General features: G+C 34.9%; 2 protein-coding genes across 2 annotated transcripts; one reads left to right on the top strand and one right to left on the bottom strand.

Annotated features, from left to right (window-relative positions):
* The first annotated feature begins 497 nt into the window (after positions 1 to 497).
* Positions 498 to 8,771, top strand: LOC149487823 (metallophosphoesterase 1-like). Its single transcript, XM_089696534.1, has 7 exons — positions 498 to 790; positions 889 to 1,072; positions 1,157 to 1,298; positions 7,427 to 7,593; positions 7,664 to 7,749; positions 8,205 to 8,477; positions 8,607 to 8,771. The coding sequence occupies exons 1-7, from the start codon at positions 692 to 694 to the stop codon at positions 8,739 to 8,741; spliced, it is 1,086 nt and encodes a 361-aa protein (XP_089552660.1). The 5' UTR covers positions 498 to 691; the 3' UTR covers positions 8,742 to 8,771.
* Positions 8,772 to 8,776: 5 nt separating this feature from the next.
* nkd (NKD inhibitor of WNT signaling pathway naked cuticle) lies at positions 8,777 to 18,165 on the bottom strand. The gene is made up of 5 exons (XM_089696533.1): positions 17,826 to 18,165; positions 11,902 to 12,128; positions 11,277 to 11,387; positions 10,567 to 11,030; positions 8,777 to 10,066 (listed from the first exon to the last, which is right to left on the bottom strand). The coding sequence occupies exons 1-5, from the start codon at positions 17,938 to 17,940 to the stop codon at positions 9,706 to 9,708; spliced, it is 1,278 nt and encodes a 425-aa protein (XP_089552659.1). The 5' UTR covers positions 17,941 to 18,165; the 3' UTR covers positions 8,777 to 9,705.
* Between the last annotated feature and the right edge of the window lie 1,015 nt (positions 18,166 to 19,180).

Genomic DNA, 19,180 nt, shown 5'->3' with positions numbered 1-19,180 from the left:
AGTAGTTTAGGCGTGATTGAGTAACAGACAGACAGACAGAGTTACTTTCGCATTTATAATATTATATAGTATGGATTATATAATATATAGGTATGTGTATATACATAATATGTATTACCCATCTAAAAGTAATATGTTTATTATATACTAGCTGCGCTCCGAAAACCATACATACATATGTACATACATAATTACAAACATTTTCTCTTTATAATATTAGTATAAACATGTAAGTATGTAATGTGGATATCTCATTATTATCCACTTATGTTATGTGAATAATGATATTGAGAGATTTGTATCTTACAAATTGCGGGGTAAATTTTCCCTCACATGGTAACCCTAAATATTGTGACGTATTCTTTTTTATCTCTTTCTGCGACACGCATTGCCGGTGTCTATTGGATTCTCTGTCTACGCCACAGATCTAATACTGTGTTGCTTTATTATTATAGTTCCCATGTTCGCCGTAGGACTTCTTTCATGGCGCATTTCGTAACCGCATAATATGTCATTTTACTTGTCAATTGTCATCACCTGTCATTGCTTGTTATCAAACAAGATTTCCCTTATCGCTTAATCGCATTTTATCTTTAATCTTATTGATGTTGCTGGGAAGCTTGATTTAGTTAGAATATTTAACATTTCTTTTCATAAAGCATTTCGTAAGTAACATGACTATATTATAAGTATGCGACGTGTTACCAAAAAACTGTTGTTTACCATTTTTGGTTTACTTTGTATTGGGCTCTATTGTGAGTTTCTCATATATTATGTAGTCGTTGTTCAGGTATAACTAAATATTAGTACTAAATTCCACATTAAATACTTAATAATACAATTGAATATTATCATTTTATATTATTTCCTAATGTACAATATTTTCAGTGTAGTTGGCCAAAACTAGTAAACTCTACTGGGCCAGTTTTAAAAGCGTTCATTTTAGCAGATACTCATTTATTGGGTCCTTACAGAGGACATTGGCTAGATAAGTTGAGAAGAGAATGGCAAATGCATCAAGCATTTACGGCCATTATAAATACACACCAACCTGATGTTGTGTTTGTATTGGGTAATTATTAATATATATGTACCTAGTTCGATTTTACTATGCTCTTAATACAATTAGTTACTTATAAAGAAACAATTGTTACAGGAGACCTTTTTGATGAAGGCGAATGGACTGATGATAAGCAATTTAATGCATATGTAGAGCGTTTTTATAGACTATTTCCTGTGCCCCAGGATACAAAATTGCATGTTGTTATGGGTAATCATGACATAGGCTTTCATAACAGGTATATCAATATTCAGGCATCTATTAATTATTATGTTCACCACAAAGTTTTCAACTTCAAAAGAAACTCTTAAGAGTAAACAAAACTGTGTTTATATATCTCTCATCAAATCACATCCAAAGAATCAATCATCATCTAATTTCGAGGAGTCTGTCTCGGGTGTTCGTCTCGTTCGGACTAATCGGCGCGCGATGTCGTTGACCTCAGTTAATAATGGTTCCGAGTTAGTAAATAAGTTAGTTATCAATGAATTATTAACTTTTGTGCAAAATAAGCATGAGGTGATGGACAGTGAAAGTCTAGCGAGAATATGTGCTACAGCCTTTACGAAGGAAGATATCGAAATTGCTAAGGAGATTTTGTTTAAATGTACGGATAAACGCAATATCAAGCGCAAAAACAAGGATGGAAAAAACGATAAGGATCTTTATGATATGATTGAAATATTCAAGATTGTTGAACCAGAGAAGCTACCTATTTTTGTTGCACGGAATTTGAATAAACTGCCACCAATTACGTTCGACCACGTAGACGTAAGTAGGCTGTTAAAGGATATTCTAATAATCCAAAATGATATAATAAATATAAAGAATACGTATGTAACGAATGATCAGCTGTCTAAAGTAAGAGAGGAATGCATCAAAAGTCTATCGGCCAGTGAAAGTTTTAATACTCATCTACTAAACAACAGCTTTAAAAATATTAATCGGAAGCGCGGTGCTTATATTGTGTGTAATAATGAATCAGATGATTCATGTTATCTATCTCCTAAGCCGGTGCTAGCGCAGTGTTCGCAAACAAAGGAGGTAAACGACCCGAGCACGGAGCAACCACCTCGCTCACGCACGGAAGAACGTTGCAATGAGGCTGTCTCGGTCGCACCTAAGCCTATTACGTCGTCGTCGCCGGCCGGGCGCGTGGAGGCCCGCACCGCGGTTTCTTCACTTGAGCAGCCGTTATCGAGTACGCATGCACTGAGACGGAACGCAAAGGTGAGTGGCCTCACAGCTGTCGGTGAATCACGCGCTATTCTATTGAATTCAAACCAATGCGATGCGCAAGCTTCGTTCGCTGATATTGTGCGTTCTGAAGGATTAAGTAACGTAAATATGGATTCAAACTGGACAATTGTTCAAAAGAAAAATAAAAATAGATACAGATTTATTGGTCAAAAAGGAAAAGCTTTAACTAATGCGGAGAGTAAATTCAAGGCCGCCGAAATAAAAATTCCTTTATTTATAAATAATGTTGATAAGGCTACGTCGCTTTTAGACATATCAAACTATATTAAGGATAAAACGCAAGTGGATGTAAACATTGAAGCAATAAAAATGAAACAGGAAAAGGAATATAATGCTTATAAAGTATTTGTGCCTAGGCACAAACTGGATCTATTTTTGGATAATACTCTATGGCCTGAAGGTATTTCTTTTCGTCGTTTTGTACACTTCAGACGCAGACTGCATGATACAGATAAGTTATATAATAAGAACCAAAATGGCCAACAATATTGCACCAAAACTACAATGTAAATTTATTACTTTTAACTGTAAGTCGGCTATACGTTCTGTGGATTATATTAGGCAATTATGCCAACAGGCCGACATACTAGCTCTGCAGGAAACGTGGCTATTTCCGCATGACTTGCAGTTCCTGGGGAGTATAAACCGCGACTACGGGTTTACGGGAACGTCGGCTGTCGATACCTCGGCTGGTATCATAAGAGGAAGGCCTCACGGTGGAGTGGGGTTATTGTGGCGTAAAAGTGCGTTTAAGGCAGTGTCTGTTATTCAGTGCAATAGTGTGCGGCTAGCCGCAATAAGTGTTCAGGTGTATGACAGGTCTTTTCTAGTGTTTTCAGTGTATATGCCCGTTGATAACAGTGAAAACTTACCTGACTTTACAGAGTGCTTAAGTGAAATAAGTGCTATTATTGACAGTACAAATATCGCCTCTGTTTTTATTTTGGGAGACTTTAATGCACACCCACACACACTGTTTGGTAGGGAATTATTGAAATTTTGTCAAGATCAAAAATGGCTGTGCGCTGATATTTTAAAATTAGGTATTATGTCTGACACGTTCACATTTGTTAGTGACGCACATGGAACTACACGTTGGCTCGATCATTGCGTTGTGACCGAGGCCGCTTGGCGTTCTGTTTCTGATGTTAATGTTCATTACAATTCCACATGGTCTGATCATCTACCTCTTGAGATTAATTGTAACATTAATGTACTGCAACCTGTATCTAGCATAGAGATAGAATGTACTACGTACTAGAGAGGCGATCGCTACTACACTCTCTTTAACACGAGCTAGAGGTAAGAATCACAAGTCTCTTTAGTCTGTGTCGGACTGTGCCCCCCGCTTGCCGCGTCAACACGTGTTATTGCTCTGTTCAAAATGCCTTCGTGTTTGCTTAGATATTGTTTTAACAGTTCCCATAATACAAACAAAGCCCGAGGAGTGACTTTTCACCAGTAAGTTTCCTTATTATGAGTAAGTCATGCATTTTACTTATATTGTTATCATTTTGCGAAAAATCACCACGCGTTCTGCGTTTCGCGCCATTTTTCATAGACTAACAGCACAGACGTGACACTATCGATGAGTCTGTTAAAAAAATGTAACTGGATTTTTTTAACTATGTATATACAATATCTACTAGGAAAGATTACCGTGGTGTAGTACCTAAATATTTATACTTTTACCCGACTACGCAAAGTAAAACGGTAGGTTATATTAAGTAATATTTATTTATTTACCTATTTTTATTTATTAAAAAAAGCCTAATCAATAGTTGTTCCAATAGGATTTATAAATTATTATGCACAACAATTACAAAAAAACACAACATTCACAGAAACTAATACAGTAAAAGTTCCTTAATCGCGCTTCCTTTATTCGTGTTTTTACTATTCGCGGATTAAAAAAATGCGACCCAATTTCTATATTCACGACTAAAAATTTTTTTTATTCGCGGATTTAATAAGTACATACATAATAATAAAATTATTCCAATAGGTATCTTACCCAATATCCTTGTCAAATGGACTAATAAGAAAGTAAAATAGATCTTATAACAAGTTTGCCTAAAGTACATAATATTATGTTCTTAAATGATATCGCCGAGGCCTTTGACACAAGCCGCCTTTGTCGCAAGCCACCTCTGCAGCGATTGATGTTTTTGAGAATGTAAATAAACAGAATGGAAGCAACCTTATAACTCAATAAATAAAGTATATTTTTAAATGTAGTTCCGTTTATAGTAAAGTTACAAAAATTGTGATCGAGTAAGGGGGCGTCCATAAATTACGTGAGGTGTTTTTTAAAATTTTCTGCACCTCCCTCCCCCCCTGGTGAGATGTCGTGAGAATTTATTCAACCCCTCCCCCATCCTCGAATCTCGCGTGAGATTTTTCAAAATGTGAGTTTCTTATACGTAAACGCCATCAACATTGAATCATCGTATCCATTTAAATTACATCATGAAGCAAAAACTGATAAAACTATTGATTACTACACAAAACGACAAAAGCTTAATAAATTGATATTATTTAAAGGAAATTAAAATACATAGTTTAATATAAAATCCTCGTTTTATTAATTCCCTAGTATCAGTACCACCAGATAGTACCGAGTAAACAGATTGCACAATGTGTCGCATCTGCACGCATTGCTTAATCTTTGAACTTGAAGCCACGCCTCGCTCGTTCCACACGTACCCCACCACATCGGCCGCGCGCAATGTTTTTGTTTGGAATAACCCCTCTAGTAATATATCTCGATGGTATCTAGTGTTAATTTATCCAGCCTAAGCAAGGTGTTGTGGGGTGATCGTAATTGTAGCCAAATAAATCATTACCACAGCCTATGTCAATCGCACTTTAAGAATTTTAATTTGCCAATTGAATTGAGTGACTGTTATGATAAAATGTGTAAAGATATACAACACACGATAATTATAGATAAAATGTATTCTAATATTATAAGTATTATGTCAGAAGCCGCGGTGGCCAGTCATATCTGTACGTCTGGTCATCGTCATCATAGGAAGCGCGTGGTTGGCTGGAACAAACATGTGCATCCTCTGCATCGAAAAGCCCGTTCTTTCTTTAAGGAATGGTTGATCTGTGGCCGGCCTAATACCGGGCCTATCTACAATAACATGGTTGAATCACGTAAAGAGTTTAAGAATAAACTAAAATGGTGCCAAAATAACGAGCAAATGATGAAAATGGATGTTCTGGCCTCGCTACACGCTAAAAGGGATTTCAAAAATTTCTGGAAACAAACTAACAAGTTGAACCATAGAGCAGGAATTCCTCTCAGTGTCGGTGACGCTACTGACGCCATGAGCATAGCTAACTTGTTTAGGGATCATTTTAGAGTTGAACCGTTAAGCCAGCGGCGGCAGGTGTCCAGCACTGAGAACCATCCGTCTGTTTGTAATCCGGTCCAAATCACGGCGATAGAAGTGGCGTCGGTAATTAAAAACATGGTAAGAGGTAAATCCCCTGGATATGACGGTCTCAGTGTTGAGCATCTGGTCAATGCTGGCTCTCATTTGCCGAGAATTTTAGCTATGTTTTTCACACTATGCATTAGACACTCATATTTGCCGAAAGATTGTATTAGAACTGTGGTCGTGCCAATACTTAAAAATAAAACAGGCGACTCTTCGGATAAGTCGAACTATAGACCCATCTCGTTGGCCACGATAGTGGCGAAAGTGTTGGACGGTTTGCTGGACAGATATTTATGCAAGCACCTAAAGTTGGACGAGGCACAGTTTGGCTTTAGAGCCGGTTCGTCTACTGAAACTGCTGTTTTTTGTCTAAAGCAAACGGTCCAATACTACACAAAGAGGAAAACCCCCGTATATGCCTGTTTTCTGGACCTATCAAAGGCCTTCGAGATGGTGTCGTATGATCTCCTTTGGCAGAAGTTAAGGAATAAAACGGAGCTTCCAGATGAGTTAATTGGTCTTTTTGAGTATTGGTATGGCCACCAGATTAATGCGGTGAGGTGGAATAACGTGTTCTCTGAACCGTACGGGTTGGAGTGCGGAGTGAGACAGGGGGGGTTGACGTCTCCTCGGCTCTTTAACCTTTATGTGGATGAGCTGATTGGGGGGCTCAATAGAACTGGTGTCGGCTGCTCGATTGACGGTAAATTTGTCAACAATTTAAGTTACGCGGACGACATGGTTTTGTTGGCTCCCTCAATCAGTGCGTTACGGAAACTTTTAGAAAAGTGTGAAGAGTTTGCCGTGGCCCACGGGCTCAGATATAATGTTAAGAAGAGTAACCTTTTAGTGTTTCAATCTCGTGGTTTTAGAGTTGACACAGTACCGCCGGTGTTTCTCGACCATACACCATTACAGAGGGTCTCTCAATACAAGTATCTGGGCCACTGGGTCACGGATGGACTCGTGGATGACGCCGACATTGAGAGGGAGAGGAGGGCGCTGGCCGTCAGGGGTAACATGCTGGCCCGTAGGTTTGCACGCTGCTCTCGCGATGTAAAGGTGAGTCTATTTAAAGCATTTTGCCAATCCTTTTACACGTGCAGCCTATGGGTTAGTTACACCCAGAGGGCGATCAATACCCTCCGGGTTCAGTATAATAATATGTTTAGGATGTTGCTGGGGTTGCCGAGATACTGCAGTGCGTCAGGAATGTTTGCGGAGGCGCGCACTGACGGATTCCACGCAATCATGCGAAAAAGAGCGGCATCCATGATGCGCCGTGTCCGGCAATCGTCCAGCAGCATCCTAGCTGTCTTCGTGGACAGATGGGACAGCAATGTCTTGAGACATTGGGTCAAAATCCATGTCTCAAGCAGGTTGTAAATGAAAATAAGATTGTTTTTAATATTAAATAGAATTATAATACTAACATAGTTTTTTAAGGCCATTTTACTAACAAATATATGGATTTAAATTAATCTGAAACAAATGAAATAAATAAATAAAATAAATAAAATAATTTCGATCTGCAAGGAAATAGTTTTCATTTATTTTAATTTAACTTATGATTCCCAAATTTTGGCAATGGCCTAACACAAAATCGGATTACTTCTCTACTTTACTTGATGATGAATAAGTTCTATAATATTTTTAGAATAAGGAAAAGAGCACTGCAAAGGTTTATAGAACTTTTAAATGCTCCAAGTGTTCAGCACTTGGTATTGAAGGGCTCGCACTTTGTCCTTGTTAATTCTATGGCACTACAAGGAGATTCATGCAACATGTGTGTTGAAGCAAGAAATGAAGTATCTTTAATATCAAGTATGGAATTTTTTTATCTTTCCACTTTGTTGGATCTAATTAGAAATTTAAAGTTGCTATTATATTCCAGATAAACTTTCTAAGTGCTCTAAGGACAACAGATTTTGTGAATTTGATGGTGAACATTATAATTATTCCAGACCCATACTTATGCAGGTATATATATTTTAATGTTTTATTTATTTCATTACAAGCTGCCCCACACTGATTCAGCTGTTATCCAAACGAAAATTTTTCATACTTTTGAAACATTTCATTCATGTTGACATAGATGATAACTGCCAAACAAATATTTTTTAATACAAATCAGCCCCTATATTATGTAGTTGTTGCTCATATATAAACTACTAGCTTTCCGCCCGCGGCTTCGCCCGCGTTTTCAGAGAAAACCAAGTTGGATTGAACTGCACATGGTGTGCGAATTTTATTGCAATCGGTTAAGTGGTTTAGGAGTCCATTGAGGACAAACATTGTGACACGAGATTTATATATATTAAGATAGGAACCAGTGGTTTCTAAGATACTTTTTTTAAGATAAACTTTTCAGGCATTATTAGAATATTTGTACAGGTTCTGCAAATATTATATTCATGCGATGTGAATTTTTTTAGCATTTTCCACTCTATCGCGTATCCGATTCTGTGTGCACAGAGCCCGATGCTCCACCATTGCCAGAAAGAAATAAATTATTTAGATTGAAAATAGATGCACTTTCGAAAGAGGGAACAGACTTTGTGATCAAGAAACTTAAACCCAGAGCAGTGTTTGGTGGTCATACACATCATGGGTGCCTATTAAAACATGATTATGGTAAAATTGATTTTCTTGAATATTCTGTACCATCCTTCTCATGGAGAAATAGACCAGATCCAAAATATATGTTGGTAAGTTAGCATTATTAGTTATGTTAGCGTTATTACATTGGTTTTGTTACTACTTCAAAAAAATTTGCCTCGTAGCTTTTTGATAATATACATATATAGAGATACATTGTTGTATTTTGTGTCTTGTAGGTGTCGATTTCTCCAAATGAGTATGCTGTCAATAAATGTGGACTGCCAATGGAAGTGACCATGATAGCCTCAGCTGTGATAATGTTTCTTTGTTTCGTTGTTTATGTATTTAGAATTAAAACCCTCGGAAGATGACAAAAGGATATTAAAAAGTTTGGAATAAAATGCAATTGTTCAATTAATTTTCTATTTCGACAATAAATATTTTTGACAAGATCAAGCACTTAAACACTTTTACATGTATGGTTTACAAAATTGACAATTTGATGTTAATTTACATAACTTTATTTCACCATGTTTTATCACAAATACAGCTAACAAAACGTTTTAGGACTCTTCTAAGGAATTATAATAAATTAATCTTAATTATCTATTAAAAATTAGAGGTAGATGAAAGTTTTAGAAATGAGATTCTTAACAAGAATGAATACTGATAATGGTAATAATAATATTTAAATATGCTGCTTTTTACATTATGATTCAATAATTAGTGAGTAAAGAGAGCAGCTTTTAAGTACATACAGTAATGTTACAAATTTTAACAATAATTTACACATTTCTAATAAAGCACCTAACACCTATAACTAAAGTCAGTCTATAACTCTTAAACGAGTCTTATAATACAAGTATACAAAAAGTACATTATTCAAATGAGCATTGCATATATTATACTGCTTCAAAATTTTAATACTAAAAAATACATTATGATGACATTCGTGAAGAAAGACCAATGATTATAAGGCACTTTTCTTAAATGCTCAAAAAATAAATATCTTTTCAAGAGAAGCTAACGTTCTAACAACTTTCAATGCACATTTTAATTTAGTACAATTATTAATTTGTATAAAATACAGATCTTATTTGAGTCTGTCAGTAAAATAAATACTAAAGCTACAACTATAAGTGAAGTAATCATGTGGAATGCTAATAGATTTTCTTAAATTATATTGTTGTCATATCTCACAAAAAGATTGTCATCTTTCTTTTCACACAAGTAACTTCGACAATACTTCATAATACCTACTTGGTAACCACAATTGTCCGATTCACTGATAACACGAAAGGACAGAGCTGTTTAAAGCTCGCCCTTTATTGAGTTCTATAAGAATATAATTTGGAGTACTCTCGGTTGCTGCGTCTGAGAGGAAAGGTCGTGGGAGCGAGACCGCGGGTTCGCTGGATGGGACGCGCGCGTGTGTCGTGACGGTGCAGTTTGCTTTTGATGATAACCCGTATGTGCATGTTTCGCTGAAGAACATATAACGGCATGCAAATATCTATCGTATCTGCACAAGTTTGAATCGCCACCACTAGCAAGATCCAAATATCCATTTCCTGTGTTTTCTGTTTTCACTTTATGATAAGTATGAGATTTTTCATTCACAGTATGAGATCTGTTTCGAATCTTCTGATATTTACTACTAATGTCGTCTTCATAGGCGGATGGATCGCTGGGCTTTCTGTAAAGAAAATCAAAGGATTAGATTAGAACATCCAAACAGTATTAACATAACTACTTATAGAAAACAAATTTAAATTTGAACATATTTTTGACATAAGTTCATCACTTTTTTATAATAAGACAGTGCGCGCACGAGCAACTTTGTCTCCGCAACTATTTTGTCTCTCCCACCCATGGGCTAGTATGAAAGTGCGCGCACGTAGCGACGCAACTCCCCATACAAATTGATGGGAGAGACAAAATAGTTACGGAGACAAAGTTGCTCGTGCGCGCTCGCTCTAATAGTCAAGCTGTAGGTACTGTAATAATACTTTTAAGCAAAGTAATAGATACATATGTATTGAGTTGAATTTCATTCAACAATACAGTCACAGATTTGAAGCCAATACATTTGCTTGAAATTAAATAAATTTATAAATGATAAAACATTTTTTGCAAAGTCTGAAAGTTCCGACATTATATTTGAAAAAAAAATTCATATGAATGCTTATTGCTTACCTTGATGCTTGAAAACTCAGGTGATTTTTTTCCATATTGGCCTGAATGATTTCCAGTAATTCCCGCCTCTGTAGACTCCCCGAACGTTTCTTTGTATATTTGCGTTCTCGATGTTCTCTCCGCGGATGTCGGTGATGTCTCTGCCGTAAAATGGGTGCAGGCCTTTGCGGAGGGGGCTTTCGATCAGAACATGACGACTTTGATGAGACATCGTCCTCATGTGATAATCTTTCATGCAGTTCTTCCTCACTATGTTCGGCACAATCTGGGGGTGCGCTCGTGTTAACCGTTGCTTGTTCGCGTCGCCGTCTTCGTCTGGCGTCCCTTTTCTCCCTTTGACTGCGAGGTTGTCCATCTTCAGGGACTACTGTCAATCGCACTTGTATAGTCTTAGATCCATAATGTGGAACTGTGACAGACTTTCCAAGAGATTCATATATTGTGGATACAATTCCAGCTATATCCTGTAATGATAACATTTCCATTGTATTATTGCAGAAGAGATTCTTTACGATTTAGGTGCAAGAAACATAAGTTATTACATTACTTAATGTAAACAATGGATGAGTGTTTGTTTGTAGTATTTAAATTCGATTTTGCGAGAAATTTAGCTTGTTAATCACATAACGAAGATGCTCCTTGCATATTCGCTATATTTTTGATTTAGTTATTAGTATAACAGGGTTTAAAAATATGTTCTAGATACATACATCTTTAGTCATCCGTCCATGCCCATCAAGATCATACAGCGTAAAGGAAAACTGTAGCGGTTGTTGTTTTGAAGACTGCGGATGTTGCAGCTCAACGTCACAAGTTAACTCCTAAAACAATATAAAAACAGTGTTAACTAGACTGTGCCCATTTAAGTGCTGACCTCAGCGGTAAATTATTTGGACTATGATAGTTACCATGTTTAAAATATAGATAATCGACGGCGCCGAGAAACGACCGCATGTCGGCTGATGAGGACCGGCGCCCTTATCTTTAGCTTTAAAAGGAAACTAGTCGCGCCTTTACGATCTTTGATTATGAGACAAAAGCAAGCCGCCTTCCCGGAGACTGATACGACGTAAATAGATGATTCATCTCGCATTCAATAAACTGGATGTTCCGTGATGAATGGTAATTTTGTGTTCATTTAGTATTCATTATTTATTAAAAATCCATGATAAAAGGTATTCTATTTATAATCCCATGCATTTACTGGGATTTTGGATTTGTTTTAAGTAAATAAATTAATGGGTCAATAATCTTCAATACTGTTACCATAAATTCCTACGATTTTATATTATTCCCATTTAGTAATAAAATAATAGGTATAATAAATTTAATTACCTCGAAGCGGAGCCTTGGCTGTTTATTTTCATTGCAGTCCGCATTCTGCACGGGCGATGATATTCTCTTTGAGCAAGGTTCAGAGTTTCTCACTGGTACTGGAGGCGGAGTGGCAGGCTGGAGGAGGGCGCGCGCTTCACTTGGCAACAAGTCTGGAGGTGCCGAGCATTGGGAAGCGGCCCTCCCGACCAATTCCTCTGTATCCGTACGCTCACTTTCAGTTCCAACTGAAAAGTAAATAATAAATAACATATTAGTTATGTGTAAAAAGACATTCAATTTTACATAATCGTGTTACGTGTATCGTTACGAGACTATTTAACTTTATTTGATTTCATTAAATTCTTGTTGACATTTTATAAACCATGCACATAGTTAATATGAACTTTAAGATTCAGTTTAAATCATTACTTATTAATTTTTTTATAACTTAGGTAGGTATGCGTTATTTACTCTTGACACAAAACTACAGAATTACCAAGTGTCATCAAAATCCGTTTCGTGCTTTTACTTGTAAAACAAGAACAAGGGCATTAAACATCCAACCTTCAAACTTTCACGTTTATATTATAATAATTTATAAGATTAGTAAAATACCTATATCTAAATAAAAGCTGCATCGCTAATCGCTATACGACCTTGCGATGATGGGTACGCTACGATTGTTATTATAATATATCTTTTATAATATAATATACAGGTATACATGAATACTAAAATTGTTAGAAAAACGGGCGGTAAATACAAACGATTTTTATAAAGCGAGCGGGACGTGTTGTAAAGACGGCAGGCAGGGGCTCACAGGGCGGGCTTAAAGTTATTTCCTGGAAGGCCTTGCGAGCCCGGATCGACGTCGGTCCAATGCCTTAATACCCGAGTTTGCCAACGAACATCTGCCACTGATTTTATTTTTCTTATAACACCTTCTGATATTATACCTTCACTATATTCTACCAATAAAAGCACGTATAAAGAAATAATAGTTGATAATTCTATTAGAGGAGGCAAATGATCGACGAATATACAACGACGGATATTTACAATAAACATCGTTTAGTATTTATTATTTATAAAAAAATCAGGGCATGTGTAGGTATTTATTATTTTTTAGGATTGAAAACTTTATGCGGTGTCATCAGTTAATTTTAATAGTTATAGTACCGTTAATTTATTATCTAAATAATATAATACCTAGTAGGTATGTACATATTTAATATTTATGTATTATAAATGATATAATATACATATGTACTTATAAGTAACTAGCGGTCCGCCCCGGCTTCGCCCGTGGTACATGTTTACGTTTTCTCTACATAAAAACCATCCTCGTACTTCAAGGAATATAATAAAAAAAGAATTATCGAAATCGGTTCAGCCGTTCTCAAGTTATGCGCTTACCAACACATTTTGGGATTCATTTTTATATTATAAGATATATAAGATTAAATTATGTATTTAAAATTTAAATTCTTTCGAGAAAAATAGGGTCATTGCGCCTGTTCGCGTCCACTTAGTGCAGTTGGAAAGTTTGAAGGAGAAAATAAAAATGTTCCAGAACAAATTTCAACGCAAAATTTATGTAACGTGTTCATTACATAGTCTATTTTAAGATTTACTTTCAATTGTGTTGGAAATATCATGTGGTTTTTATTTATCTAGACAAATAGCAGAATTAGGCGTTTTACCCAGTTCGCGTCCAAAAATTCCAGTTAGCGTCCACCCGTGGGCCAGTTTGCGTCCACCAGCTTAGAAAAGGAATTAAGAGTGTATTGGGTGATATTTTATCAGATAAATGCAAATAAAAATAGATTATAATAAATTATTTATTTACGAATATAGTTATTTAATAAAAACCGGCCAAATGCGAGTGGGTCTCGCACACCGAGGGTTCCTTTATACCTCCACGCGTTACTGAGAAAAAGGGCCTTGACAGAAAGACAGACCGGTAGACGGACATACAGACGGACGGATATCAAAGTGATCATACAAGGATTCCGGTTTTTCCTTTTGAGGTTCGGAACCCTAAAATCAACATTATTATTAATATAATGTGAATATATTTCACTGTAAGGAAACTGGAATAACTTATTTATATTTATTATCTTCTCATCATTAATAGAACTAAAAATTAACAAAAATCAAAGTTACGTTATGTAAATAAATATGTAATAATCAGTTCTATTAAGATTACCTACCTACCCTATTTTTTAGTTTCTAATGAATTAAATTTCTTTTTTGTTTATATTATTTTCTTAACCACAGACTCATTCTCAAAGATACTAGTCTCATTCTTAGAATACCCATTTTAAAATATAATTTGCTAATTTGAATGAAAATTTAAATTATCAACTTGTAGTCTTAGTCAAAAATTTACAATCTATTTTAAATTTCATATTTTAACAAACAATTCATTGCTACGTAATGAAAAACAATGTGGACGCAATATGTTCTATTGTTATGCACAATAGGTATAGTTTGCGCCCACCGTGGACGCAAAATGGAAGTTGTACAAATTCGGTGTAGTAATTCGCGTCCACCTTATTTTAGCTATTAAATGTAAAAGAAATAAGATGATTGATAATCCATACTATTCCATGTTTTGTTAGCAAAGTAAAGAAACAGTTACATATTCAAAAATTCACATTTAACAATAAGATACTTACCGTCAAACGCGACGCTGCGCACTATTTTTTTCTGAAAATCCCGCGCCTTTTAGCTCTCTCGTTTAATAGCCAAAATTAAATATTTTTTTTAAATAGGAAGGCGGTGCGCAGGCATATTTTGAATATGTGTGCATGTCTCTTATACATTGAGGTATTATCGGAAATTTTTGTTATTACAATTTTACTTAAAGTATACTTATTTTCGTGAATTTTCTAAAATATGTCCGCAAAATGGACGCGAATAGGCATGTGGACGCGAACAGGCGCAATGACCCTATGACGATGAAAGATTTGTTTGGCATACATTAATTACTAATCAATAATAAACAGTTACTATTCTTCAGTTTTCATTATCTTTCGACTAGCTATTAGATTAATAGCTATGTGAATAAAAACACTGCAAACACATTCCAATTTATTTCTCAGAATGTTTTTTTTTTTTTAATTTAAAGTAACGTAAGCAACCGTAATCACTTCGTTATATTCGTATTTCAAACGCTATGAATGAATGACTTTATTAACAGCAACGTTACTCCTGTAAATAGACACGCTGTCGGTAGTTACTATGCTGATTATAGGTACCTACTATTGTTCCGTTATGGTGTCTACTCGCAAGCCATACGATACTCTTGTTCTGATTTATTAATTAGGCGTGACATACGTTCAACTAATTCCGGCCTATAAACATATCAAAAGAAACCGTCTGCTAAGCATATGGACAAACTATTTACTAATCTTTGATAAGGCGTCTTCGTGGTGGTTTATTTTCTTAAAATGATCAAAAAACTAAACTGCCTTTAAAATTGTCAGAATTGGCCAAAATTTAAATGTGAACAACTTTCAAATAAAAAATTAAAAAAGCATCATCAAAATCATATTTTCTCCCGAGTCCCGAGTCAAAAGTCCTGTGGTAACAAATACCTAGTTACCCAAAATTCATTTTTATAAGCAGTTTATGAATGTCCTATCTATGTAGGAACTTATACTAGGTAAGTATATAATAAAAAAAAAGTCTCTCATTGTAAAATTCTTTAAATATATTACATATCTTCAAGGACTTCATAATAGATAATCCCGTTAATGAACGTTATCCGTATTCAGGCTATTTTTGTATCTGTAAACTTATTTAAATAATCCAGATTCCCATGTAGGTACGTACCCTAATCTTATAAAAAGAAAGTCATGAAAACAATGAATTTTGGATTATCCGAATGAAAACGCTTTGTTCAAAATTTAGCATCGTTACGCTTGATAATGCACATGTCATTAATTGGTAATGAATACGGCTAATTAATGTACGCGTTAACCTGTAACCATGCTCATGTCCTCATTAAGGCGATATTAAAGTCATTGAGAGCGCCCCGTGGCCGTGTGAGCATTAGATAATAGGTACCTGATATTAATAAAGAAAATTTGAAATCAAGAGTGAAATATAAATTACAGTATTTTAATAAAATTATCAATGGTGCAAGCAAGCTTATTGTTATAAAAACATATTTTATTTGTACGTTTAGGCCGTTGAAAAATAACGTTGTAAAATGTAAAGAGACAATAACCGCACGCTAAGGGCACATTAAAATTATGCAACAAAAGCCGAACATCTCCGAAAAAGCGCTTTGTGTCTGCCGCTTACTATAAATTGTAGCAAGCTATACATCAACGTGGTACCTACATACTATTTGAAAAAAAAAAAGTTTAAAGCATGGGGCGGAGAATTCTTTGATGTCAAATAAAAGGTATCATTGTCTCCGCTTCGGCGAGTGCTTTTAACTTTTCTCTTTGAAGTTAATCAAATGAGCGCGGCTCGGTTTGCATTCAAAACTATATTACAAACTTAACTTCAAGGGCTTGACGTATACAATATAGAACGATATGAAACGAAAAATGTATCGTCTTTTAATTGAAATAGAAACTAAATAGGACGAGATCAAAGGGAGATCAGACTACTTTGATGTTTAAGATGAATAAAGCATTTCGAGAGCGGAAGTTTCATTATTTTTATGTACTCATCGCTAGATGAAAACATGCCTCATTACTAGGTTTATAATATGAAAATTGAAAATATAAAGAAATTGTATGTCTTCATAATATGAGTGTTTATTTTTTTTATGGTGCATAGCTTATTGAAGTTTTCAGCTTTTATATTATTTTGTACTAGCGGTCCGCCCCGGCTTCGCCCGTGGTACATATTTCGCAATAAAAGGTAGCCTATGTTCTTTCTCAGGGTCTAAAGATTATCTGTGCCAAATTTCATCAAAATCGGTCCAGTAGTTTATGCGTGAAAACCATACATACACACACACAAACCTTTCCTCTTTATAATATTAGTATAGATGATTATTTTGAATTAAAACGTGCTCACATTATCACATAGTTCAAATCACTTCAAGAACAAGATTACTCTGTCTTTGAGATGAAATAGGTACCTATATTACAATATGTACTTCAAATAATTAATAAGATAACTTTTATATTAAACTTAAATAATTATTGCCAAAATTCACTTAAGTATCAATAATCACAACGAAGAAGTGGGACAATATTTAAAATTTGTTGTTACGTTACTTTTACATGGAGATAATACTAATTTAGCATACCAAGTACCTACTTACTAATATTAACAAAAATATTCAATTCAGCAGTATCTACATGTTACTCATTTAATTATAATTAAGGATTTAATTGTAAAAATGACTGAAAACATTAAGATGAGATCAGCTGTTTTTGTACGACGCGATGCGTCGAGTACCTAAATAACAATGACCTATTATACTAGCTTTTTTATATATCAAAGGTAAATAAACATTACATCGCATGCGTTTGTGATACAATGTTAATACTTAATACCTACCTATCCTCAGTTTTAAAAATAACATATAGCCTCATAATTCATTTATAATTTTTTATATTATCATATTATTTTATTTGTAGCTAAGTCAATGTGTAACCACGAACCATCTTTCAACAATTACTAATATTCACAAATTACATTTTTTGTCAGACGTTAAGTACCTATGTTTTATTATAAATAATAAATATTTTTCAAGATTTCAGGACTATCCGAACTAAATTAAGTTTTGTATATGTAAATTCCTGTAACTAATCATTAACTAATAAACTAAATATAAAATATAGCGTATAAACTATATTATGATTTATGACCTTAGCGTTCATTTAATTAGCTATTATTTTAATATGTTTATAGGATATTATGTTTTCTAGTTACTCGTACAGTAATTTCATTGAAGTAAAAGTACTCACTGCTAAATTTCTTATATCCATTTCTAAACTTGTTGCGCCACCACTTGACGAAGTGGTGCGCCATGGGGGCGTCCGCCGCGGGTGCCGAAGCTCTCAACGTTTCGTAGCACGTCATGCGCTGCGCTCACGCACACATCACGTACACATCAAAAGCGCCGCCGTTTTGTTATTACACTAAATATTTGTAACCACAGTCACTACAATCATTCACCACACTGAGTAAATCAGATTTCCTTGTCAACACGTAAACAGACCTCGTGACCCAGTTGTACGCGTGAATGTCGGGCACGCGCGACGAGAACACAACCACCTCTCACGCCGTTTATCAAGTGACTGACTGATGGATGGAAGAAGGGAAGGGGCGACCGCGGAATAGTGCGGGCAGGCGCGGTGCGACCGAACGGCCCGGTGCTTCGGTTCCGTACGTTCATATTCTGTGATTCTGCTCAACTAGCCTGTACTGTACCTTCAAAGCGTAATTTGATTCTTTTATTAGTTCCTAAAGAAATATGCTAATGCTTATTTTAATCAGTGCCTAATGCATACACAGCTCTTAGATATACTTATATCTTTTTTTTCTAAACCAACTAAGTAGGTAGTTTTTCTTAGACTTTTATTCAACCGTAGGTACTTTTAGTTTAACCTTAAATGAATTTAATTTACTAAGAAATTTAATAACACCAATAATAATTATTGATTGTGTTGAAATTTTATATGATGATGATAATTGATAATAATTATTTTTAATTATTTTTTTATTTTTATGGCGGTCGCGGTAGTTGTTTATTCCAGGCGGACCCTATTCGAGACCCAGACAGTGACTCAAAAATAACAACACATTTACTTACAAATTAAGACTTGTTATAAATATATTAAATGAGTATATATTATTATGCAGTAAATAAAAGCATTTCGGCAAGTAGGTATTAAGGAATAAACATATTATAGGTAAGTACATATTACTTTGATATTCGAACATTCGTTATTATCCGATCCGATTTTATAATCCGATTAAGATTTAAACTTGTTTTACAATTCCCTGAAATGATAAAATACATTCTAAAGATCTGGGATAATATTTTAAGCATTTCATTTGAAAATTTTAGAAATAAACTAGACGTACCTTACTAACCTAATTTAATACATATATGTATAAAGTATAAACTATAAACCATAAACATTTATGTTATAAATAGGTACCTATATTCCTCAAGCGTTATGAATTGTTGAACCAGCTTACGCGATACAACTTTTTCGTTTTAATTTTCATACAAATTACAATTTTGAGCCATCATAGAAATGATTATTGTTAGAAGTAGCAAATCTTTCATATTTTGAAGAATATCTTTCTAGGC

Source organism: Colias philodice, chromosome 6 (assembly GCF_061535455.1).
Source record: "Colias philodice isolate Cphi_HAF_F1 chromosome 6, ilColPhil1 Martin Lab GWU primary, whole genome shotgun sequence".
Classification (NCBI taxonomy): Eukaryota; Metazoa; Arthropoda; class Insecta; order Lepidoptera; family Pieridae; genus Colias; species Colias philodice.
The sequence above is the reverse complement of the archived record's forward strand: the minus strand, read 5'-3'. Positions and strand labels throughout refer to the sequence as shown.